The sequence below is a fragment of the Schistocerca cancellata genome, chromosome 3 (genome assembly GCF_023864275.1).
Source record: "Schistocerca cancellata isolate TAMUIC-IGC-003103 chromosome 3, iqSchCanc2.1, whole genome shotgun sequence".
Taxonomy (NCBI): domain Eukaryota; kingdom Metazoa; phylum Arthropoda; class Insecta; order Orthoptera; family Acrididae; genus Schistocerca; species Schistocerca cancellata.
This window is the reverse complement of record NC_064628.1, coordinates 901,083,243-901,110,754: the sequence shown is the minus strand read 5'-3', so window position 1 is coordinate 901,110,754 and position 27,512 is coordinate 901,083,243. Positions and strand designations below refer to the sequence as shown.

At 40.2% G+C, this 27,512-nt stretch overlaps 1 protein-coding gene across 1 annotated transcript in view; it reads right to left on the bottom strand.

Moving 5' to 3' along the window:
• Positions 1-15,591: 15,591 nt before the first annotated feature.
• The window catches only part of LOC126177158 (tubulin polymerization-promoting protein homolog), a 127,159-nt gene continuing 115,238 nt past the window's right edge, over positions 15,592-27,512 (bottom strand). Inside the window, exon 4 of the mRNA XM_049924433.1 lies at positions 15,592-15,889. Coding sequence (XP_049780390.1) covers positions 15,689-15,889 — 201 coding nt within the window. The 3' untranslated portion in view covers positions 15,592-15,688. The remainder of the gene's footprint in view (positions 15,890-27,512) is intronic.

Sequence of the window (27,512 nt, the reverse complement as noted above, 5' to 3'; positions counted from 1 at the left end):
GCCCCCGGACGTTGGTGCGCCAGGTACATATAGTCTGCGGCCGCGAGCTCGGCTCCAGTTCACCACCAGCAATGGAGGGTGAAGCTTTGACAATGCCAGCCACTCGTGCTGGCGAAACGTCAGTAAAATCATTAGATGAACGTCGGCCAAAGAACCCGAGACAGAAGCCAATAGACAGTTTCTCAAATTTTCATGTGTTAATGTTCCTCTCTTTATCATTATTATTACTACTATTTTCGTATCTAGGACATGGAAATACAGTTATCTACAAATGCAAAACATATCAACAATAAATACACATTACTTTGTATATGTCGAACTGATTTTGAGGCCCAGAATTCGACAGTCTGGAACATGTGCTGAAACCAGGTCATCTAGCATGCGGGGTTCGGACAACTGCTGGCAGACCAAGAGGTGTTCAGCGTCTTGGAGTTTTCAACATTCTGCTTTTGCACCTCTAGTAATGTAGTCTCGCGGCTTCAAGTTTTCTTTGCACCGCGTCACTCCCATTCGCAGTCTGTTCAGTCTTCCACGTCTAGTAATGCAGTCAGAAACCAGCAGTTTTGTTTGTTTTGTTTTGTTTTGTTTTAGGGCGCAAAAACAACTAGGGTCATACGTGCTCATGTCAAAATTGTAGAACACGAAGACAAGGGGAGGAGTTAAAAACGGCTACACGCCAATCCCATTCGACGGAAGAGAAGACAGCTAAAAACAAAGACGTAGAGAAACGGAGGTGCAGAACTAAAAATTAGATGGCCTTCGCCATATGGCTACGACATATAAAAAGTAAAACGCGGTCGACGGCCTGCGCGTCGTTCGCTGAAAGACCGATAACTCAGACGGCAAACACAGGAAATCACCAGTGGACTCTTCCTTTAGATTTTGGCCTTACAGTTCCCTAGTTTGTAATTGGTGAGCGGAAGGTGATAATGCAACTGCTTCAGTTGTTGAAGAAATCTCTTTCTCGTCCTCAGCCTAGGTAGGACATGGTGCTTCAGTTCCAGACATGGGGTGCATGGAATGGTTGTCCTGTTTTTCCTTCTCAGCCTCTACCACTATTCTTCGTCTGATACCCGAGGATGCTATGCCTACAAGATGACAAAATCTACCAACCGGAGCGGTCGTATGCAACCAGTTACAGTGCAGCCTGTCCCGTTAAGAGCGGTATCGACGCGCCTGGTATGTGCGGTGTTGTGCCTGACTGGTGCTATACATTCTGGTGTGGAGAAACCTAGAGGCAGAGCAGGCGTACGTAGAACATTTGGTTGAGCCCCCATACGCTGTTAGCTTGTCTATAATTTTATTTCGGCTACAGACTTGGAGCTTCACGTTCTCGCAATGTCTTTGAACTTAAATGTACGGTAGAGCTTTCCGCCGAGTGATGTGGGAGTGTCCCAGGTCTCAAATGAAACGCAGAGACCTGTGTTTTGGATGGGTTACGATTTAGGTCGTTATTTTCTTAGTATTCTGGCAGATCTTCGAAGGCTGCAGTGAGTCTCATCTCTACCTCCTAAAACGTTCTTCCTTGGGCTGCAACTGCTGTGTGGTTAGCATAAATGAAAGATCTTGTGTTTTTTCCCGACAGGCTGGTTATTCGTGCAGATCAGTGCTTCCCATCCTTTTCTACCTGCTGCCCCTTTTTGAACCCGAGAATATCTCATGCCCCGTACGTTTATTTTTACAATTTTTAGCTACTTCCGAAAATGTTGAAATCTGTGTGAATTTCTGAGGGACCAAACCGCTGAGGTCATCGGTCCCTAAACTTACACACTACTTAAACTAACTTATGCTAAGAACAACATACACAACCACGCTCGAGGGAGGACTCGAACCTTAGGTGGGAGGGGCCCCGCAATCCGTGACATGGTGGTTCGAACCGCGCAGCCACTCCGCGCGGTACTTCCGAAAAACTTAATTTGACAATAATCTGTAACAAACGCGTTAGTAAAAGAGGGTTTCAAACGTAGAGTAATACGAAACTGTAGTGATTCAAAGGACTTGGAAGCCAAATAGAAATGTCTTCATGTCTTACTAAAATATCTAATGATATTGTTTTCAAATTAGACTATATGGTTCGAGAGACCTTTGCAAGTCTCAAACGCCTATGATGTGTATATGCGGACTGAAGCAATAAATGAAAATTTGTACCATGCCAGGATTCGAACCTGGGTCTTGTGCTCACTAGGCAGATCCAATACCACTATGCCATCCCGGCACAGTTGCGTTATACAGCTACATGTCTCCCTCCGGTTTCCTTTCACGCCTCAGCCCACTTGGGGTTACCCTAAATTCGAACAACATTGCAGCGGTTCTAGAACTACATTGGAATAGCACCTCTGCATCCAACGAAGCGAGAGATCCTGCCTGAAACTACACGGTTCCAGAGACCTTTTCAAGTCTCAAACATCTGTGCTGTATTATTTAAGAAACAGTCGTAGGTCGCAGAATGTTCTTTATTAAGTTAGGAACGACGGGACTCGCCCGGATAGGGAATCACCAGGTTATGTGAAAATATAAGGGGACGACGATGTTAAAATAAATCCGGCGTTGTTCTTTCTGGGCTACTATAAAAGCAAAATAAGCTTTCAAAATCGCCCGTATAAAATTATACAGAGAAACTTAATGTAACTCAAGTAAAAAGATCGGGAATTGTCTGCCAAAAAGCATCTCTGAAGAAGGCACGACACCGCATAAAACATACTAAAAGGCAACCAATAAGGAAAAATATTAAAAAGTAATGAAATAAAATCATCGGGCTCAGGCACTGAAAGAGAGTGAAGGAGAGACCGAAACTGAGTATTACCTCATGGAGGCGACGACAGACATAGCAGGGCAGTACAGGACTACGCTCGCAAACCGTAAACTACCGTATAGTACAACGGCTGCAGAGGTCCGTCCGTATTCACGACGGGTAGACTGTGGAAGACGGGAACTCATGCAAATATTGGGGTAGTAGTAATGACAGTCGGCATGCAGCGCTGCCGTCCGGGTTACAGTGCGATAACGGCGTAAAACTCATACAGTAATGGCTAACTTGAGAAATAAATAAACAAAATAGATCATATGAGAGTATACACAATGCAGGACATACCAGATCGAAAAATACATAGAAAACCCTTATACTCAAAAGCGGTGTGAAAGAATAGTAGAATATAATACGTAGAACAACAAAATAAAGATTGGACTAGAAATCTATACCTATTAGCATATGAGAAAAGACCGAGGCCCTGGTAATAGGAGCGAATAACTAATAAATCGTTTACAAATGGGAAACATGCACTCGTACGTAGAATCATGGCGACTGTCATTGCTACTAGCCCAATATTTTGCAAAAGTTCCAATCATCCACATGTGTACTCTGAGCTAATACGCACGGGCCTCTGGGGCCATTGTAGTGTGCGGAAGATTACGGTTTGCGCGCGAGGTCCTGCCCTGCGCTGCCGTGCCTGTTGTCGCCTCCATGAGGTAATACGCATTTTCGATCTCTCCTTCGCTCCCTACTAATGCCTGATAACGTTGAGTTTATTTCATTAATTTTTAATATTTTTCCATATAGGTTGCCTTTTAGTATGTTTTATGCCTTCTTGACAGATGCTTAGATGCTTTCTGGCAGACAATTTCTGATCTTTTAACATGAGTTACATCGTGTCTCTAAATAGTTTTATTCAGTCGGTTTTGGAAGATTACTTTTCTTCTATAGTAGTCCAGAATAGGACCATGCTGGATTTATTATAATATCGGTGTCACTTCTTATTTTCAGATAACCTTATGATCTCCTATCATGGCGATTCGCGGAGTTCTTAAGTTAATGAAGAATATTCTACAATCTACGACTGCTTCTTAATTAGTAGCAACAGAAGGTTGCTGTACCACCAAGCCAAAATGGAATGGTATAATTTTCATCTGTGATGTATTTTTGCGGACTGAACTGATGAATGAGAGTTTGTACCAAGACCGGGATTCGAATCCAGGTCTCCTAAGCACCTCGGCCCACTTGGTGTTCCCCTAAACTCAAACAGCATTGCACAGGGTTTCCAGGTGTACTCGAATAGTACCTCAGAGTCAAACGAAATGGGGAATACTACCTGCAACCCAAACGTAAGTGCTTTAACCAAATAAAACTATATGCTTCCAGAGACCTTTTCAGGTCCCAAACGTCTATGATGTATACATGGAGACTGAAGCAATGAATGAAAATTTGTACGAAGGCTGGTTTGGACCCAGGATTCCTGCTCACTGGGCTGATGCGCGAACCACTACGCCATCCTGGCACAGGGGCTTGCACAGCTGCACAGAACACACTAGCGTGTCTCCTTCCTCAACCCAAATCCCCATTCACGCCTTAGCCCAGTTGACATTCCCCTAAATTCAAACAGCATTGCAGAGGTTCTCCAACTGTATTTCCCCAGCACCTCAGCATCGAACGAAACGGGGGATCCTGCCTGAAAACCAGCTGAAGTGCTATTCCAAAGCAATTGGAGAATCTCTGCAATGCTGTTTGAATTTAGGGAAACGTCAAGCGGGCTAAGACGCGAAAGGAGATTTGGGTTGAGGAAGGAGGCTCCTTCATTCATCTACGCATCTTCTTTTCTTTCTGTGTGCGAACCGCCGGCCAAGGGCCAAATAACAGCTGGTGTCCCTATGCGCCATATGTACTGCCAGTCTAGGGATCGTTTTTGGGGTTATCGATGACTTTAGCACATTAGATTTTGCACTAAAATTTAGCTGTGAAAAATCTTTTGATGATGCATTCCGTACAATTAAATCAAAACTCAAAAGCAGCCTCGTGTCAACTGGGGTACGAAAATGCTCAGAAATTTCATCGAGGTAATGCACAATCCATATAGAAGATCGAAAGAGGCGATTAAACGTTGGTGTATTCGTACCATTTAGAAACTAAGCAATAATGTTTGGATGTTCGTGGATCAAACCAAAATAAACAATTGGTTTATTCGAGAAGCCATTCAAAGCCAGTTATCGCTTGTTTATTTGGTTACGCAGAATATGTTGCGACCATTGCTTTAAAGATATGAATAACAGTCAACCCTGTGTGGTGTACGTAATTTATTTGCCGAGAGTCATCGATAAAATCAGGAAAAACAATGGCAAACGTCGCATCGTTCTTCAATGGCGACAGTGCCTGCTGCCACACAGCATGTGAAACAACTGCTTACTTGACGGAGAAAAACACATAATTTATGTCTTACAGCCCATATTCGCCCGATGTACCACGTGACGCTTCCTTTTGTTCCTTTCAGCAAAACAACAAATGTCAGCTGCTTTCATCACCTTATGAAACCAGATTTCTGTGGTACCACTTACAGGTCAGAAACGAGCTCTATGTACTTGCTTTAAAGTCGCCAATGGATGCTGTGTCATCTCCGAACTCGCCGTCTCCGTATGCTAGTAGATCGATCCGCGACTCTTCTCCGCTGCCCATGTAACTGAAAACTCGCTACTTGCCTCTGATGTCGGGTACAAGCGTAGCTATGCGGCAAAATAATAATAAACAGGTTATTGAACTACATACAGATTTTGTCCCCATGTCTATTACTCAAATATTCAAAGTCAGTAATGTTGTACAATGAATTTACTTCTATTTCACTACTTTTTAAAAATAATTTTGAATTGCTTACGTTGCTGATCTTCTTCAGTAATGGCTCCATTTATATAGAGGAAATTTTATTAAAACATTTAAATTTTGTAAATAAACAACTAATAAAATAACAATGAAAAAACCTGTAAGGATTTATACTGCTGAAGCGGTAGCAGAACTGATATGTAGTAAACCTGAATTATATTATTCATTTTTTGAAGATGAAGAACAAAGTGACAGCAGCAGCATGTCATGTCCAATTCCAAACGTATCTATTTTGCTTTCCGAACATATCCTTTTATCATCATGAGGGCTCAATGGTTTTTTATTTATCTCAGCTGAATAAGTTTCATGTTTAATGCTTCACAATTAAATCCATGGTTCTGTACTGTTGAACAAACAATCTTTGTAATATCCTGAGCTTATTTCTTTTAACAACACATATCTTCACTCCTTTTTGACTTTTCTCTCTATCTTGTCACCAACTTTATAAGCATACATTTTGGCTCTCAAAACAAAATTCTCCCATTATTTTTCCACTACTTTTCTCTTTCATTTTTCTAAAACTTTGTTTACTTCTGGAATATGGTACATATTATCTGTCCAATAACCACTGGTATCAGAATCATCAATCATTGACTTCATGTCTTCATAGAAATCTTCAGTCTGTAGATATAACTGTCTGTATCCCCACAGCAAATCGCACTACTTTCATCATATTTTGGATTCATAATTCTATTGTGATAATCATACATCACCTCTTTAGATAAATCAAGTATACTCATGCCAATGTAAAATTGTTCATTAAACATCATTTTATTTTTATTCATGTGAATCACAGCGAGGTTTCCATTTAATAGTGTCTCTCTTCTGAAATTTGGTCTCTCACATATATCTCCTTCTGAAACTAATTTTATATCTCCTATGTTTCTAATGTTTTCGCCATTTTTACAAATATTGAATTATTCATCAGTTTGTAGAAATCTTTTTCAAAATCATTCTTTGCTTTCATCCTCATTTCTGTATTCAGATCTATACAGCTTTTCAATCAGTTGAATTGTTTAAATTTTAAAGCTCTTTGTATTTCTGTTATCTTTATTCCTAGAGACAAATACTGTTTAAGATTTCTATAGTGAACTACACAATTATGTTTATCATGCAGAGTAGTCAACAACTTACTTTCTTTAGTTATAGTCCCAATTTTATTTTCAGGACCTAATGGTGTATCTCTATGTAAATCATGAGGATTTCAAGGATACTCTAGATCTACTTCAAATACATATCCATTTCCAGAAGTGTTTGACAACTCACTTCTTTGGACTCAAAAAATTCTGGCTCATTTCATTCTCATCCATTAATAGTAAATATTGATACATAGCATCCATTGCATCCATAATTGCATGATTGCATCTGGTAGTTTGATATCTTTTTTACATCATAATACTTCATATATTTATTATTTGCCATCACATACCATTTAAAACATTGCACTATGCCACCTCTTATTCCTTTTTCTACTGTTAGAATTATATCAAACAAGTAATGATTATTGTCATTGTCCAGTCATTTTTAGAATTCCATCCCAAGTTAAACTAAGTGCAGTAAAGTACCTAGATGGATCCAAATTGTATGCTTTTATGCAAGTTTTTCTCAAAATTTGTGACACATCAGCTAATATTAAAACATCAGTTTTAAGATACAGATCATGATATTCACCAAGATTTTTTATATTAAATTTTTCCCAAACTAATTTTGCATGTTTACAATCTTCATCACTTATTTTGCAGTCATTCATTTTTCTTCTCATGGAAACTGTGCCTCTTCTTTCAATTATTTATGTAATTATATGGATAGAGACTTTTGCTGATCACTGAATTGAGTAGTTTTTCTGGAAAAACTTTTTAATGTTGGTCATTTGAGACTTTTTCAAATTTGATGAAAGTTTGTCAAGGTTTCAAGTCATGAATCTAAACAAAATCAATAAACCTCATCTTCAAATTTACTGTATTCTTGCCAAAAGAATAAATATTACTTCAGTGATGCCTATCAAATATTTTTTTTATCATAACTGGGTTCTCTTATGAATAAATGATAATAATCTCCTCAGAGATTATGTAAAAAATCAGTTTAAAATTAGAATGTTTCTTTTGAAGATTAAATTGCCTGCACAGTAGAGATAAGTATTTTACAGTCAAATGATCATGATGACAAACTTTATAATTTATAGTATAGTATGTCTGTATAATGATTATATTTGAGATCTTGTATGTCTTGAGTGTTTGTGAGATGTTAATGATCTCATTTCTTCAGTTTCAGAACACAGTTCTTAAATTTCTTTAACTTATTTTCTTGTGCAAATTTTTTATGACCATTTGGTCCTCAATGTATGACTGGAGAATTGCAGTTTTTATTGATGTACTTGATATAGTAACAAAAACCACTTGGTTCATGTTTTTGATATTTCATAGTACATCATTTAATTTTAATTATATTAGATTTAACTTTTTGTTATTAAGTTTGTATCTGTCTTTTAATACTTCCTTATATAAGCCATTATGAAAATTGTACTGTAATGGACAGGATATTTTTGAATTAATTTAAATATTTTTATCATCTTTGAATTTTGTGAAAAATCATTTTTAACAGTGAACTCTCAAAATCTGATAATTTTTAAAACTTATACTACATTTCATAACTTGTAATGGATACACCTGATTCTTTCATCAAATGAATAAACATTAATTGATACTTGAATTGTAGCCTCAGTTTCTAGAACTCTATCTACCAAAATTTATATGTATGTAATTAGATCAGATTTATTTAATTTACCATGGTGAGTCAAATAATTTCTTTTACAATAATCACAAAGTTAATCAATCGTTATTGCTACAATTTAGTATCTTATTTAATAGAAATAAAAATTTAATAACTAAAACAAAACTAAATGGAAGCATGATCTTTAATATCACACTGAGAATTCTCATTTTCGATTTTTTCCAGAGCACAATTGTTACTTGTTTTTGAATGTTTGCCCTTACACAATAGCTGTGAATAGAAACAATCTAAATGTTTATATTCTTGACAACCAATACATTTTAGTCTTGTGTCATCATATTCAGCGATTTCTTTTTTTTATTGACAACAATATCTTCGACTGTTGATCACTCTGAATGCATTTCAAGTGGTTAACATAATAATACACAGAACGTTTTTCCACACATGGAAGGAATTTGTTCACTACTGTACACTCTCATTCAATATTCATTTACGAATTGTCCTACAACTACATTTTGTGTTTCTGTGAAGTTAACTTCATATTCTGGATTGGATGAAGTCTGATGACTGCCTTAGCTGTTGCTTGATAGTATCCAATTAAATCGAAAATTATTAATATCAAAGTTAACCAATTAGTTATTGTGGTTTCATATCATTACCTATCCACACCACTTCTGAGAAGAAATTTATAAAGCTTCATTCACCAATAATAACTTATCATACTTGGAAAAAAGCATGATCTGACACATTACCTTTGTCATCTAGATCCTTTGAACATCAGTGACAGACATTTCATACATATGTGTTTGTCTTTTACTTGCAAGTAAAATATCATGATTGTTGCTATCATGAGCAAACTGAATATCAATATATTTTTGCCATAAACGAAATGGTACCTCTGTTACTTCTAATAATTTTTATTTTCTCCTTTGTAACTCCATTTCATATTTTTCTTATTCCATTTATACATAGTAGTTCTTTGGCTATCAAATGTATCTTTTAGCCACGACAGGACCTATTCATAAAATTTAAACTCTCTTCACTTAGCTCACCATTTACCTCAAGATCATATGTTAATTGAAATAAAATTCATTTTTCTTTGAGTGCAGCATCACTCACTTGCATTTCTGCAGCTGTTGATAGAGACTCAAACATCCAAAGTCATTCAAATATTTCATTACTTTAATCCTATTGCTGCTTTAATTATTTTCATGAGTAACAATAGTAGAAGTACATTCATTTATATATGCTCTAAATATTATACTATGAATCTGAATAATATTTTCAATGAAAAGTTTTTCTTTTATTTGGAGGCATTTCTAGACATCAGCAACAACAAACTTACATGCAATGGAAACTAAGCATTCATGATAATTGCTCAACAGGATAATCCTTAGTTCAAGACTGCAGATTCCAAATTTTAGGATATAAAGATAATAAAAATGCAATTAGAAAAAAAATAGATGTGGATGACTCTAAAACACTAGAAAAATCTATCGAGCAGCTGAGATGACCTTAACGCACAATGAAAAAAATACAATTTTCATCAATGAAGCAGATTTTTATTCATTAATTTTAATATTACAAAAAGAAGAAGCTAAATAATTCAGAAAATGGGTTACACATGAAATTTTAACATGAGTTTGTAAACATGGAGAATATAGGACTAAAAATGAAGTAAAAGAAATGTATCAAGGTAAAATAAACCATTCGGGAAATTTAAATAAAATTCAAGAAGATTAAATACAAAGTTTATATGGAGTAGTTAACAGTGCTTTGGTAATAATACAAATTGTGAAGAAATGTTAAGACTTGCTTATAACTGCAACTCAATAAATTTCTACCAAAGAATGAAAAAATTTGAATTTCTATTTCAATATGACACATAAAAACTATTAATTAATCATAAAATTACGATAGAGAGAGTATAAAATATTTAATAACATATTGGACAGAACGAATTATCTGATCAGTTAAACATATGGAGCAGTTGCTGCCTTCATATTGTTTCATTATTTCATATCTTGTTATTATTCTTTGTTTGAAAGATCAGATAAATTTTCTCAATCCAAAATGATATCCCAGTCAACTTCATTTTCAAATTCTATTGTAAAACCTTCATACAGTGCTTGATTGTCCCCCCCCCCCAAGTCAATTTTTCTTGAAAATCTCTCACACCATCTTGAGATAAATATTGTATTACTGAATAGTAGTCCAATTTATTCTATCTTCCCTCTTACAATACTCTGATAATTGTCTAATTTGTCTTTAAATTATCTAAAAAAGTTATACAGATAATTTTTGATTAAATGATATATTTTTCCAGTCTACTTTATCCTTCAATTCTGTCACAAAATCTTCAGATAGTGTTCGATTCCTTGATATGTATTCCCAATATAATTTATCTTAAAACTTTTTTATGTGATTTTTAGTTGAATTTCACTGAGATATCATATCCGAATTAATTTTAGCTTGAAATTCTCTAATAAAATTTTCAGACAACGTGTAATATCCTAACACAAAATTCCATCCAACTTAATATTATAGATGATCATTCTTTTAATATATTCAACAACTTTATTTATATATTTTTTAGTTTTTGAGTACAATATATGTAATTACTCATAACAACAATTTGCAAAATCACATTCAGTCCACATAATAGTTCGTTCTTTTTTTTTCAGTCCAGAATAGCCTTTAATTCCTACACAACAGACTCTTAAAACCATACATCCCAAATGGCTTACTAATGAAGTTTTACCAGCAATTAGAAAATATGGTGATACAAAGTACAAAAAACCAAACAGCAAAATGATAAAGAAAAATAACAACTAGCTATAGAATTTCAAAACAGACTAAAAATAGATGAACAAAAACAACTACAACAACAACTAAAGATAAACAATACCTACAACTAAAAAAATCATGTAATATCCAATGTGGTAGAAATGAAGATAGAACAGATTATTTGCATTGCCACATCTAAGCTATACATGAAAAAAAATATTTTAGGTTTGGCGGCTTTCAGTCTAAAAGTCATCTTTCAGGAGGTTTCTCTACATACAGTAGCGGCACACCTGAAGATGATAAATTATTTTATGTGTTATTTCAAGTATGTTATGATTATAAGCTTATTGAGAGCATAGTTGAGCAATATTTTGGCTTGTATAGAGTAGATAGGAGCAAAGAAATGTATCGCATTCACTTTAATGCTATATCACACATTATCAAACTATTCTATGAAGATATGAACAAGTATGTTGATTTGATAAATCCAAATAGAAGTACAATATTTTCCCGTATTCTAAGTGAAATACCTAAGGAGTTTCATACAATTGGTATTGAACAATAAGTTATAATTCAAAATTGGAAGGAAAACATAAAATAAAACCTATTGTGTTAGATGATTTACCTAGAGATAAACTAGCTCCAATTATATTTGAAATCTATGAAGAATATTCTAACAAATTGAATGTAGTTACAAAAACACTACAACTTATTGAATCTAAAGGATATAAAACAAATTCAAATATGAGATAAACAATATCTTAAGAGAAGATAACCCATATTCACAAATAAACTTTAATTACTTGTAGTCGGTCATTTGTAGTCATTATGAATAATACATATTTCTTCTCCATTTAAATCATACAAGTTATTCACATTCTCATCAGCTAATTGAATTATAAATGAAGACATATAGACATCTTCATCATCGAAGTAACATACAGATAGAAAATATGAAAGTATAAGTTTTCTCATTCATTGGGAATACATTTACATATAAAAATTTGTTTCTAAAATAATTGTTTCTTTATTCACTCAACTACTGTGTGAATCATATAACCCAAACATTTAACATATACTTGATTCCCTTCCTTTCTTAAAACTTTCTCAACAAGATACACAGCAGGAATTTTTTTTAGTTCTTCCTCATGAAAATTTATTTTCACTTCTTGCTCATTCAATGGTTTTAGATTTATGTGACTATATTAGAATGATTAACACTTTTAATTTTGAAAATTTCTGTTGCCAAATAGCAGTGTATCCTTCTTCTATAATTCCTTCAAGGTCCCTAATTCTAACTCTATCTCCTATTTTAAATTTTCGTTTATCATTAGATAGAGAGGCATTTATCTTACAATTTTTGTGAATAACTTCTATTGGCTTAATTTTTATTGTTGAATGTCTTGTATTTTTGTATTCATCAACCAATTTTTCAAATAGTTCAGTCAACTTATATTTTCTTTGAACAGCAAATTTCTTCCATGTTTTTTCCTTTAGTGCTCTCTTAAATCTTTCAACAACAGGAGATTTAATTCAAGAAAGTTTTATTCAACTGTTTTTGAAATTATTTATTGTTGAAATCTTTATATTTATCTGTCTATAGATTTCTTGGTGTTCTCCCTCCCTCTAAAAATATTTTCGAAAACACAGCTACATTTTTACCCAATTTGTCCTTGACTGTAATAGGCTGAGGAAATTTTGAAAAAATGTCAATTACAGTTAATAAATATTTATATTTTTATTTATTTTTGAAATTCCTTTTAAGTTTCCAGATTCTATCCTACTAAATCAGCTCGCCACAAATCATCTACACCAAATGTGACAACACTACTTCTTTTAAAAAAATTTCTCATTGTTTTCCCTTTAAATTTTTTTCTTATTGTTTTATGTAATTCGTTAGTAATTTCTTCACGAATATTAGCAGTATTTGAAGTATTCTATTACCCATAGAATTTTTTGAAAAAAATTACTCTTTAATTTTACATATTGTGCAAAGACCTACTATTCTCTATCTTTCCATTCTTAGCTGTTACTCTTTGAGGATGATGCATTTCAGCAAATGTTCTACAAGTCAGGGACTAGATATGATCATGCTCCATGTATTGATTAAAAATGTAATAAATCTAATTTATTTCACCAAACACAGGCACTATCTTCAGTGTATTTTTTAATCTTACAGTTAGAAGGCCTTATTTGTGCGCTATTTTTATTGGTTGTATGGCTGGAGTCATCTGGTGAAGATTATCAGAGACGCTTATTCAGATACCAAAATAATTGATTGATAAGTCTTTATCTATATTTTGGCCAACAGGGAGACTTTTTAAAGGATAAAAACGTACTCAAAATGATGTACTGTTTCTTCATTTCATGTCGTAAACGTAAATTCGAAAACTTGTTTATCATATAGTTCGTCTTCATCTATTTCATGGATTTTATTTTGAGCATTAAAAATGTCATTTTCCAAAGAGTGTAACAAATGCCACGTTTCACTTCCACCAAGGGCCATTATTATGCAGTATCACATTGAAGAACTCTGTGGGAATGCTTGTAATAGGGTTGCTTCAAATGAGAAAGCTGCTAGTGCTTTCAAATGTTTTGGTATATGGCTATAAAACGAAGATTTCTTAATGTAGGCGATTTTATTCCTACTAATATCATGAAACATTCTGTGCTAAAAATGCCTATTGTAACTGGTGAAGAAAATGAATATAGTCAACTGTCTGTTTCTCCACCGATAATTCTCTCCACAATAAACCAAAAACCAGGACCCACTAAAGGGATATCTCCCTCCATACTAAGCCAGGACCTTCCCACCTACCCCCAAGGGACATTCAACCCTCTCCAAAGCTACAGAAAACTGGAGAGAAGAGGAAACGCAAAAGAGCACTGTCTCAAATATTAATAAGTTCGCCTTTTAAGAAATCTATGGAAGAGGAAAAGTCATTCAAAAAGGAGGATTGCAAAAGGTAGACCCAGAAGAAGAACCAACTAATGACAACGGCTGAGAAGACTCTAATGGGTTGTCCACATTGTGGAGGGAAGTACACAGGTCCTTCAGCAGGAGACGAGTTAATGCATGACCAGTGCAGTAATTGGTGGCATGAACATTGTATTGATTACAGGGCTATGTTACACATTTTTACATTAGCTGAAGTGCCTAAAAAGCTGTGTTCATTTCAGCAATATGATCATTCCATCAAAAAGCGGTTGTAATTTGGACAATGAGATTTATTTATGTAAGAAAACGTTTGCAAATGTGAAATCTTGTATATTGTGGTTGTGTAATCTTATGTCATAGGTTGTCCAAGAATAGGCATTTGTAGCACTTTGCACTTGTAAATCATTCATGTGCTATTTATGTATATACATTAAATTTAATTTAGCAAATTGTGCATTGGATAACAGCTGATAGTCTGTATTAGTTTCATATAAATATCTCTTACGACTATGGCACAACAAAATAAAATTTAAAAAGTGCATATTAAGAGCACAAACTAAGTTGATACTCGGTGCAGTGGCTGATGGGAGTGACTGTAAATGGAAATGCTTTTACAGTTTCTCCCATCAGCCACCACACTGAATGTCAACTTAGTTTGCGTGATTAGTACTCTTGCAACCTTTCCCTTATGTTTATGTTTGTATGCATTTGTTTTGTGATTGTATTACTGTGTATGTCTACATATAGATGTACACCTATATACATACATTTATTTATGCATATGGATACATTTATATATGCGTGTGTATATTTGTATGTAATGCAAGTTGCCATGACCATAAAAATACAGAAATAGCACACTGTTTAGTCACAGGGACACAAGAGTGATGGTTTGAAAGAGCGCATATTATATTTAGTCATGGTGGAGGTGAAATAAACAAGAATACATCTACTTTGTTAGCAATGGATGAAATTTGTTTGTTTTTCATCTGAAACGTGGACTATAGTATGGAAGTTTTCGTCTAAAGGAGTACCGCTGTAATTATATACACTGCATCACTTAATTTTCATCTTACACCCTCCAAGGTCTCACAAAGCACAGCTTCCATAGAGGCAATCTGATCCTATCAGTCAGTCTTTTCGCTCTGTCAGTGCCACTTTACAACAGCAAGATCATACACTCTACTTGTGTGCTAAGCTGGGACTAGTCTTATACCGCTGCACACTCCAGTAAGGAAGGAGTCGACGAACAGAAAGCGGCCGCAGTGCCTCCATCTTCAAATCCATCATACTCGTGGAACTGCAGGAAGCGGTATAGCACTGACTTAACAGCGGCACCTTTATTTCTAATGAATGCAACCCTCAACGCTATACTAGTACTCGCTGTGTTTCTGATTTCTGGCACCAGTGTCACGTTTGACATAACGTCTAAGTAATTGGTTCAAATGCAGAGTAAAGTTGACAAACCGTGAATACTTTGTAAACAATAAAACGATTCATACCAAAATAATTTTATTATTGTTTTAAGTGAACAGCAGACAAGCTAACTTTTTAATTTGCACACACGGTGTGGGTAGGAGTAGGGCGGCGCGTCACTTCTGGTGCGTCTTGTCCCAGGTGTCCTTGGCCTTGTAGCCGGTGACGTAGCCCGAGGTGTCGGCGATGTCCTCGCGGCCCTCGATGCCTCTGCCGCGGCCGCTCTCGTCGAAGCGCTGCTTGTGGCTGCCCGTGTACTTGGACGTGTCCGTCAGCCGCTCCGTCGCCGCCGCCGCCACGCCTGTCTTCAGCGCTTGCTGCAACACATACATCGTGCACGCTAACAATTTCTTTTTCCCTTTATTGTACTTTCACTGAGCTGGTAGAAATGCAAGCTGCTGCTACCCATGCTTAGGCAATTACGAGGGGAATTCAATAAGTAATGCAACACATTTTTTCTGATAGCACGTTGGTTTTATTCTGGATTCCAATACACCATATTACTCCCCACTCTTTTCGCTATAAAACCCTATTTTTCAACATAATCTCCATTCAATACGACGGCCTTACCCCACCTTACTGGGAAAGACTGTGTGCCTGTATGGTACCTCTCTACTAGATGACGTCGGAGCCATCGTACTAAACTCCCCATCATCCACGTACAGCCTCTCGCAGAGTGCATCTTTCGCTGGGCCAGACAGATGGATGTCGGAAGGTGCGAGATTCAGGCTGCAGAGCAGATGAAGAAGAACAGTCCAGTGAAGTTTTCTGAGCTCGTCTGGGTCTGTAGAGTGGTATTAGGCCTTGCCTTGTCACAGAGAAGGAGAGTTTGTTTTCATTTTTGTGGCAATGAATACGCTGAAATTTTTTCTTCAATTTCCTGGAGCTAGCTCGATACACTACAGAGTCGATCGCTGTACCATGGGGGAGGACTTCAAACAGAATAGCTCCTTCAGTGTCCTTAGAAGACCGTCACCATGACTTTACCAACAGAGCATACTTCTTTGAATTTTTGTCTTCAGAAGAGAGGTCGCGTGGCATCACTCCACGGATTGCAGTTTTGTTTCCGGTTCGAAGTTCGACAAAAATTTGCCACGATCAGCCTCGTAGCACCGAAGTAATTTCGTACAGATGTTCCTTCATTGCTTTTTATGGTGTTCTATTAGACGGCGAGGAACCCAAGGGGTTCACACATTTGACTACCCCGACTGGTGGACGAGTCTGTCAGCACTACCAACAGTGACGTCCAGTTGGACAGCGAGGAATCTGACTGATCCATCGGTCACCTCCAGTGACGTGCTTCTATTCACTGCAAGGTCTCCGTAGACATTCTTAGGCGCCTATGAATATCTGTGATGCTCTGATTTTCCACCAAACGAAACTCAGTGATAGCACTGTGCTTGGAACACAGCTCGGTTACAGACGCCACTTTAAATGCTACGTATAGTACCGCCACCAACTGGAACTTCATGAAACTATAGGAGCTGAAACAGGAATAATCCACGATGTTCCACAACAAATTCTGCATTTTTTTCAGCAGAAATTGGCCGAGAAAAAAATTTATTGCATTACTTATTGATAGTCCCTCGTATATTAGTACAGTTATACCTGCTGGCGACTAAAATTACAACATAAGTAAGGAGAGCGAATATCGAAATTTCATTTATTGTGCTTATACAGTAATACAGTACAGTATACTCCTTTCAGTCTAAGAGCTGCGCAGAGAAACTACCTTAATATTTTCGCTTTGTGCCTACTGAAATGCTCCTTCCTCACTGTATCCATAGTGACATGATCGATCCGTGCAGTTGTCTTGCGGCAAAGCAGGAACTATGAGCTATAAGCAGATGCCGCTCTACTTCAAACAAATAAAACTCAAGATAAAATTCACTGGTTTTTTGTAGTAATCGTGTTTTTTGTAATTAAGGAAAGACTTTTTCTGTTTTATATGATCAGCAGTATTGACAGTTTCTAAATATTAGATAATATTAAGTATACAAAAAGTTTTACTAAGGAACGCTTACATTTATGTCAGTGGTTTCAATCGAACCAACTGTGCCACCTCCTTTAGTGTTCTGATGACGCCGCTTTCCTCGCCCTCTGCCCTATGCTCCCCTAACGATCCCTCCAAATCTACTTCAATCAGTTTACCTCCTGATGTCACCAATGGCTCCCTAAAATCAACACCTCCAAAACGCAGCCAATAATTATGTGACGAACCACCCGCACCTTCTGCCTCCATGACTTCTACCTTACCATGTACAACCGTCCTATCCAGTTAACTAACACACTAAAATATCTTGTACAACCCTCAAACGGCAACTAACGTCGAAACCCAACCTAGCAACCATCCAGCAGAAAGCCCACAGTAGACTAAAACTGCTAACAGGCTGAACTTGCAGATTGTACACCACTCCACAGTTCTCCACATCTGCAAAATCCTGATCCGACTCAACCTCTGCTAATGCAGATCTTGCATGGATATCTACCTCACCAAAGTTCTACAAGTTCCTCCAGAGCCTCAAATGGATCTGAGCACTATGGGACTTAACATCTATGGTCATCAGTCCCCTAGAACTTAGAACTACTTAAACCTAACTAACCTAAGGACATCACACAACACCCAGTCATCACGAGGCAGAGAGAATCCCTGACCCCGCCGGGAATCCAACCCGGGAACCCGGGCGTATTGCACTCTGTTTCTCATGTTTTGATCCATACTACCTCCTCCCAAAATATGGAAAACAAAGAGCCTACAGTAGAAGAGAGTTATTTCACAGTATTGAAGATGAAGTAGTGCTCATACCTCTTAAGCTATGCGTTTTGCAACCCAAGTATACTGACACACACACACACACACGCACACACAGACACACACACACACACACACACACAAATACACTCCTGGAAATGGAAAAAAGAACACATTGACACCGGTGTGTCAGACCCACCATACTTGCTCCGGACACTGCGAGAGGGCTGTACAAGCAATGATCACACGCACGGCACAGCGGACACACCAGGAACCGCGGTGTTGGCCGTCGAATGGCGCTAGCTGCGCAGCATTTGTGCACCGCCGCCGTCAGTGTCAGCCAGTTTGCCGTGGCATACGGAGCTCCATCGCAGTCTTTAACACTGGTAGCATGCAGCGACAGCGTGGACGTGAACCGTATGTGCAGTTGTCGGACTTTGAGCGAGGGCGTATAGTGGGCATGCGGGAGGCAGGGTGGACGTACCGCCGAATTGCTCAACACGTGGGGCATGAGGTCTCCACAGTACATCGATGTTGTCGCCAGTGGTCGGCGGAAGGTGCACATGCCCGTCGACCTGGAACCGGACCGCAGCGACGCTCGGATGCACGCCAAGACTGTAGGATCCTACGCAGTGCCGTAGGGGACCGCACCGCCACTTCCCAGCAAATTAGGGACACTGTTGCTCCTGGGGTATCGGCGAGGACCATTCGCAACCGTCTCCATGAAGCTGGGCTACGGTCCCGCACACCGTTAGGCCGTCTTCCGCTCACGCCCCAACATCGTGCAGCCCGCCTCCAGTGGTGTCGCGACAGGCGTGAATGGAGGGACGAATGGAGACGTGTCGTCTTCAGCGATGAGAGTCGCTTCTGCCTTGGTGCCAATGATGGTCGTATGCGTGTTTGGCGCCGTGCAGGTGAGCGCCACAATCAGGACTGCATACGACCGAGGCACACAGGGCCAACACCCGGCATCATGGTGTGGGGAGCGATCTCCTACACTGGCCGTACACCACTGGTGATCGTCGAGGGGACACTGAATAGTGCACGGTACATCCAAACCGTCATCGAACCCATCGTTCTACCATTCCTAGACCGGCAAGGGAACTTGCTGTTCCAACAGGACAATGCACGTCCGCATGTATCCCGTGCCACCCAACGTGCTCTAGAAGGTGTAAGTCAACTACCCTGGCCAGCAAGATCTCCGGATCTGTCCCCCATTGAGCATGTTTGGGACTGGATGAAGCGTCGTCTCACGCGGTCTGCACGTCCAGCACGAACGCTGGTCCAACTGAGGCGCCAGGTGGAAATGGCATGGCAAGCCATTCCACAGGACTACATCCAGCATCTCTACGATCGTCTCCATGGGAGAATAGCAGCCTGTATTGCTGCGAAAGGTGGATATACACTGTACTAGTGCCGACATTGTGCATGCTCTGTTGCCTGTGTCTATGTGCCTGTGGTTCTGTGAGTGTGATCATGTGATGTATCTGACCCCAGGAATGTGTCAATAAAGTTTACCCTTCCTGGGACAATGAATTCACGGTGTTCTTATTTCAATTTCCAGGAGTGTACATACACTCCACATCCTATCACAATGCAACACCAATTCCCTCTCCAACACAAGGAGATCCACCTTGATATTTATCCTGCCTACCAACTTTAACCATTCCCCACCTATCTGACATCACAACAGGGCTTCCCTCTCCTTTCTCCTCTCCACCTACCCTTGTCCCTTTCTTCTTGTACCAAGTACCCTTCCCACGCAACAAGACTCCTCCTTACCCACCATCCTTCCCACCATCTGTGTTCCCACTATCTGCTTCACCTCCTACCTATCATCTGCATAGTTTCCCTACTTGACACATCTCCATCTCTTTACCTGCAATCTCTATGGATCATATTCTCTCCTCTTATAACACAACTCACCCAGTGCAAGTCCTTCAGATATTAAGTGTAAGTGCAGTGCTCCAGTGCTTTTTTCACAGAAGAATAACACCTCATGACAATTGTGTTTTTTAAATCTCTGTACATTGTCCTGTCTGATTGATTGACTAACTGACTCATCTTTGCCAAGCCGAAACCGCTAAGGATAGACACTTGAAATTTCTAGATGATGTGTATCTTGTACTGTAGGTGCCGTTTAAGAAGGGATTTTACGAAATTCCAACCCTAAGGGGATGAAATAGGGGATGAAGGGCTTTTTGAAAAATATTGCTATTAAGACTACTTTCAAGCTAGATCTACGAAAATGTACATTGGGTTTCTCAGTCAGAAATAAAAGAAAACATGCGTCTGCATTTTTATTCCAATGTGGGTGAAATAGTGGATGAAAGTTTTTTTTTAAGTATGTCATTATTATAGAACTACTAAAGTACTTTTACAGCTACATATATGAACACTGGTATTTGATTTCTCGGTTACAAATAAAAATAAGTTTTTTAGTGTTTTTGGAAATTGAACCCTTAAGGGGGTGAAATAGGGGATGAGATTTTTTATGAAAATATTTTGTTATGAAAGCATTTTAAAAGCTAAATCTATGAAAATTTAAATATGGCTTCTCAGTTAGAAATAAAAAAATTATTTCATTGTTTTCTGAAATTCAACCCCTATGGGGGTGAAATGGGAGATGAAAGTTTTTATGGAAATATTTTATTGTGCAAGCATTTTTAAGCTAAATCTATGAAATTATGTATTTGGCATCTCTGTTAGAAATAAAACATATGCATGTAACTGGTTTTGGAAATTCAATCCCTAACGGGGTAAAATAGGGGGTGAACCGTTTTATGAAAATATTTTATTGTTAAAGCATTTCTAAAGCTAGATCTTTGAAAATTGGTGTTTGGTTTCTCGGTTCGAGATGAAAGAATACACATTTCACTGTTTTTGGAAATTCAACCCATAAGGGGGTGAAATAGGGTCAGACTGATGCACTTACTCATCACTGCCCACCCAAAACCGCTAAAGATAGAAACTTGAAGTTACGAAAGGGTGTGGATCTTATACTGTACGATCGCTTCAGAAGGAATTGTCCGAAATTCCACCCCTAAGGGGGTGAAACAGAGGATGAAAGGCTTTCTGAAAGTATGTCGCTATTAAGGGAATTTTAAAGTTAGAGCTTTGAAAACTGGTGTTTGGTTTCTCAGTCAGAAAATAAAAAATACGCGTTTCAGGATTTATGGAAATACAACCACTAAGAGGGTAAAATAGTGGGTGAGAGATTTTTGAAAATAAATAATTACTATAGGCTACTAAAGGATTTTTAAGGTTTATGTCTACGACAACTGATATTTGACTTCTCAGTTAGAAATTAAAAAAATACTTGTTTCAGTGTTTCTGGGAATTCAACCCCTAAGGGATCGCAATAGGGGATGAAATTATTTGATTAGATTAAAAAAAATTTAAAGCTAAATTTGGTTAGATATACAGAAATATTTGTTAGTGGATGAAAGTTGCTACGGAAATATCTTCACAAGCACGCAAAAGGCATGATTACCAAAAACTTTAGACTCCAGCTACCAGAATCGCTTTTTGCTCAGAAGTAAATTCGGAAAAGATCATACTTATATGGTCTTCATTAGCGCGAAAAGCTTAGAAGGTGTTGCAATTTGTGAAAAACATAGAAGTTCGATTGAATATAAACAAAAATTCTCTGCAGGCCATACAGTCTACATGAGTGAAGCAGCATTCATTTAGCTGGCTGTATATATTTTTTGTCCTTTTATCTGTCCATCATTCATCTTTTTAATTTAAAAAGTAAACAGTTCTCATATTTTTGTATAGTCTTTGTTATATCTTTATGAATACTCTTGGATGAAGAGCAGAGTATTGTATCGCTGACAGCCCACCCCCCTGGCAGCATAGGGCGTGAGGGAGGAAACAACATAAAGAAAAAGAAGACGGACCATGTTGCGAATCTTTTTTATTTTTGAGATTAAGTATGTTGTGAATCTCTGAAAACATAACACATTACTGAATAACTTTATAAATCGGTGAAATTATTGTGAAATACTCATAGATATATGTCGTTTTTAAATTATTGTGATATTTACTCGATGAAGTCGGTAAATAAAAAGGATAGATGGAAGCATAACTACTGTACAATCAACTGCCCAAAAATTGTCAATGACTACAATAAAAATATGGAATTCGTTGGCTAAGCAGTAATACCGGGTGATCAAAAAGTCAGTATAAATTTGAAAACTTAATAAACCACGGAATAATGTAGATAGAGAGGTTAAAAATTGATACACATGCTTGGAATGACATGGTGTTTTATTAGAACCAAAAAAAAAAAGAAGTTCACAAAGTGTCGGAAAGATGGCGCTGGACAGCAAAACGTCAGTGACTGCGCATCGTGTATAAAAGGAGCTGTAATGAGAGAGAGAATTCCTCCTCAATGAAACCTTTCTTCAGCCCCACCACACCATACACACCTCGCCCTACCTTCTTCGCCGCTCCGACAATCACTTCCCGATAGCGGGTGGCGGAGTTGCCATTGGTCACCACCGCCAGATCCCAGTTCGGCTCCAACCTCTCCTTCCCGACCCCACTGAACGCCTGATCCTTAGTCTCTTCTTCCCTGGCCTTACCATCATCTGCGCCGCCATCTATGCCTGCCCTAACGCCCCTATTCCTTTTGACTTCCTCTCCCACATTGACCATACCTTCCCCTCCTAAGTGATCGCCGCCGACCTCAACATCCATAGTCATTCTGCCACCCAGTTACAGCGGTGGCATCGGTTCCTCTCCTCCCTCCAAGGCGACCTCGTCCCCATTCCCCAACACACCCTCCCCTCCTGATGTCGTCCTCTCCTCCCCTAACCTCCTTGGCCGCATAACAGTGGATGTCCTGGACCCCATTGGTAGTGACCATTTCCCTGTCCTCCTCACAGTTTCAGATGGTTGTCGCCCCTGCCCTGACCCCCGTCATGACCCTCCCCCAAAGTACGTCCATGATTATTCCCATGCCGACTGGAATGCCTACTGGGATACCCTATCCACCCAGGTCGATGGCCACCCCTTCACCTACTGCCACCCTGATGATATTACCCATGCCGCCTCCTTTCTCCAGCAGACCCTGTCTGAGGCCGTGGAGGCCCACGTCCCTTCTGTCGCCATCCACCCCCACTGTCCTACCCTACACCCACAGGCCGTCCTCCTTGTCCGTGAATCCCGCCGTCTCTGCCGTGCCTTCCACCACACGTGTGACCCGGACACACTACGATGCCACCGGCAACGCCAGAGACACATCCGTAACTTGCTTGCGGCTAAGAAACGCCAGGACTGGCGACAGACATGTACCCGTTTAAACGCTACCGCTTCTATAAACACGTACAAGTACTGGTCAGCCTTCCACCACCTTACCAGATCTAAGCCCCCCCCCCCCTACTATACTCTCCTTCATGATAACTAACCCTTGACAACCTTAGTAAGGCTAATCACTTTGCCTCCTACCTCTCCGATGTTTTTACCCTCCCTGGCGATCTCCAGTTCGATTACTCCCTCTTCCCGGATGTCCACGATCGAACTGACACCTCTGTCCCTCCCCTCGCACCTGGTTTCCAGTACTTGGACAACATTGCACACACTGAACTCAATGCCCCTATCACTACACAGGATCTCATCGGTACACTCCGCAAGAAACGCAACACCGCTCCTGGTCACGATCATATCACCTATCGCCACCTTCGTGAAGCTCCTGCCTCTCTTGTCTCCATCCTGGCCAGGCTCTACAATGTAGTCCTGTCCACCGGCTACTACCTCCACCTGTGGAAAACCTCCCGTATCCTGATGTTTCTTAAACCCGGTAAACCGCCATCCGCTGTCTCCTCCTACCATCCCATCAGCCTTACCTCGGTCTTCAGCAAGGTCCTGGAATCCATCCTCACCCGACGCATCCACCAGCATCTCCGCCAGCACTGCCTCCTTCCCGTTACCCAGTGTCGCTTTCGGCCGTCCTTCTCTTCCGATGACCTTCTCCTTAACCTCACTCATCTTCTCTCCAAACAGCTTAATTCCCGTCGCTCCACTATCTTCCTCTCCCTTGATGTTGAACGAGCCTATGACCACGTGTGGCATTCCAGTCTCCTCTTCAAGCTCCAAACCTTCGTCCTTCCTATTAATTACATCTGTCTGAAAGGCTCCTTTCTTTCCCAACGTCCTTCCTACGTCACCATCCACAACACGGTTTCCTACACCTTTTTCCCCTCCGCCGGTGTGCCCCAAGGTTCCGTCCTCTCCCCTCTTCTGTAGCTTTTGTATACGGCGGACATGCCGCCGCCTTCACCCCCCATCCACCTTCTCCAGTATGCCGATGACACCACCTTCCTTGCCCTTGCCCCCACCCTGCAGCGCTCCCGACACCTTCTCCAATCCCATCTTGACCGGTTCACCGCTTGGTGCAAACAGTGGTTGCTTAAGGTCAATCCTTCCAAAACCCAGACGATCATTGTAAGCAAAACCACTCCTTCCTTCCGCCTCCTCGATTTCTACATCACCATCTATGGCCGTCCTATCGCCCTCACCCCCACCCTAAAGTGCCTTGGTGTCACCCTTGACCGTCGCCTCTCCTGGACCCCCCACCTCCGGACAATCCAAGCCAAGGCACGCTCCCGACTCTGTCTCCTCAAGCTCCTTTCCGGCCGTACTTGGGGTCTGGACCCCTCCACCATCCTCCATACCTATAATTCCCTCATTCGCCCTGTCCTTTGCTATGCCCACCCTGCCTGGATCTCCTCTCCTCCTACCTTTTACAAATCCCTTCATATCCTACAACGCCATGCTCTTCGCCTCGCCTATCGCATCTGTCTTCCCTTCCCCACGCGGATCCTGTACGACCTTATTCCCTTCCCCCACCTCCTCCTTTTCCTCGAACGGATACGGATACTCTATACCTCCCGTAAACTCGATCCTCCTCACCCACTGGTCTCTCCCATCCTCTCCCACCCACGTCCACTGCCGCACCTATATTTCCACGTCCCACCTGCTCTCCATCTCTCCACTCTCCATACCCTCCCAAGGTGCCTTCCGCCAGCTCCCCCTCCCTGATGATGCCCTCCTCCCCTCCCTCCTACCAACTTTGATCCTCCCTCCCTGTGTTTGTTCCTATGGGCCCCCTCTCTCCCTTCTCTCCCCCTTCCCTCCCTCCTCCCTTTCTCCCCACTCCTCCCCCGGGCTTCCTCTACCCGCATACCTCCATTCCTCCTCCCATCTCCTCTGCCATTGGCATCTTTGCTCTCCCCTCTCCCTCCCCTTCTTCCCCTCTTGGCAGGTCCCCGGACTCACACACGCTATGTGGACATTCGCGCGCCGGAGATCATCACCATCTGTTTCTCGTGTGTGTGCCATCGTGTTTGTGTTTAGTGTTCGCCGTCACGCTGCTCCGTTCACCTGTGCCGTCGAAGTCGTCAGTGTTTGTGCGTCGTGCCGATAGTTTTTAGTGTGGTTTTCGTCGTGTTTTTTTATTCTGTGTCTAATGTTTTTGCCCACCATTTTGTTCAGTCTATGTGTCTTAATATTTTTCACTGTCAATCCTGAGGCTGAAGAGCGGCGTAGGATGCTGCTGCCAGCCCACCTGGTGTACAGGTGTTTAAAATAACAATAAAGGAAAAAAAGAGAGAGAATCAGATGTGCCAGCAGTCGCGGCATGTTGACGTTACCCGAAAAGGCACTTTTAGTGAAGCTGTATTATGAGAATGGGGAATGTGCTAGTTCAGCTTTAAGATCCTATCGCCATAGGAAGGGGATTCGAACGGGTAAAGGTCCGTTGACAAATGCAGATGTGGCGAGAATGATTTCGATGTTCGAAGCCACGGGTTGTTTAGACGATAGACCCCGTAGTGGCCGACCGAGCACAAGGTGTAATGATGCTGAGACACTTCAGGAAGAAATGGAGACTGTAGCAGTTTCGTCTATGCACGGGGAAGTCAGCGCTCGTGCAGTCGCACGTCGCACCGGCATTCCATACACTACTGTTTGGCTGGCACTGAGGCGTACCCTCCGATGCTATCCGTACAAAATCCATCGGCATCATGAACTGTTACCTGGTGATTTAGTGAAGCGGAGGGCATTTGCCGTGTGGGCGTTTCAAAAGATGGCGGAAGATGACGATTGGTTGAGTAACGTGTTGTGGACCGACGAAGCTCATTTCACGCTCCGAGGGTCTGTCAACGCCCACAACTGCAGAATTAGGGCTACCGAAAATCCTAAAACTGGTAACTCCATTGCACGACGAGAAAGTCACGGTATGGGTTGGATTTACTACATCTACCATTATCGGGCCTTTTTTCTTCGAGGAAATGAGTAATTCTGGTTTTGTAACTGCTACCGTGACGGGTGAGAGGTACGCCGATATGTTACAGAATCGCATCATCCCCAGCATGGCTGATGAACACCTGCTGGAAAGTACGATGTTTATGCAGGATGGCGCTCCACCCAATATTGCTAGACGCGTGAAAGATCTCTTGCGCGCGTCGTTTGGTGATGATCGTGTTCAGCCGCCACTTTCGTCATGTTTGGCCTCCCAGGTCCCCAGACCTCAGTCCGTGCGATTATTGGCTTTGGGGTTACCTGAAGTGGCAAGTGCATCGTGATCGACCTACATCTCTAGGGAAGCTGAAAGACAACATCCGACGCCAATGCCTCGCCATAACTCCGGACATGCTTTACAGTGCTGTTCACAACATTATTCCTCGACTACAACTATTGTTGAGCATTTCCTGTAAAGAACATCATCTTTGCTTTGTCTTACTTTGTTATGCTAATATTGCTATTCTGATCAGATGGAGCGCCATCTGTCGGACATTTTGTGAATTTTTGTATTTTTTTTTTTGTTCTAATAAAACCCCATGTCATTCCAAGCATGTGTGTCAATTTGTACCTCTCTATCTACATTATTCCGTGATTTATTCAGTTTTCAAATGTATACTGACTTTTTGATCACCCGGTATTTTGGCAACATATGCCACTGACCGCCAAAGCAAGTCAAATGGTGACGCAGAATATTCTACCCTCCTTTGAGCAGATGGAACTCAGATAGCCCAAGAAATCACTTGAAACCCTATCTTTCAAAAGGCAGTGCATATGATACTGATAAAACAACACACCTGCCTGGGAAGAGCGCTTCTGAACGTTGTGCCCACTGCAGCAGCAAACAAAATCCTAAACGAATCAGAAGGACGTGTTCCATG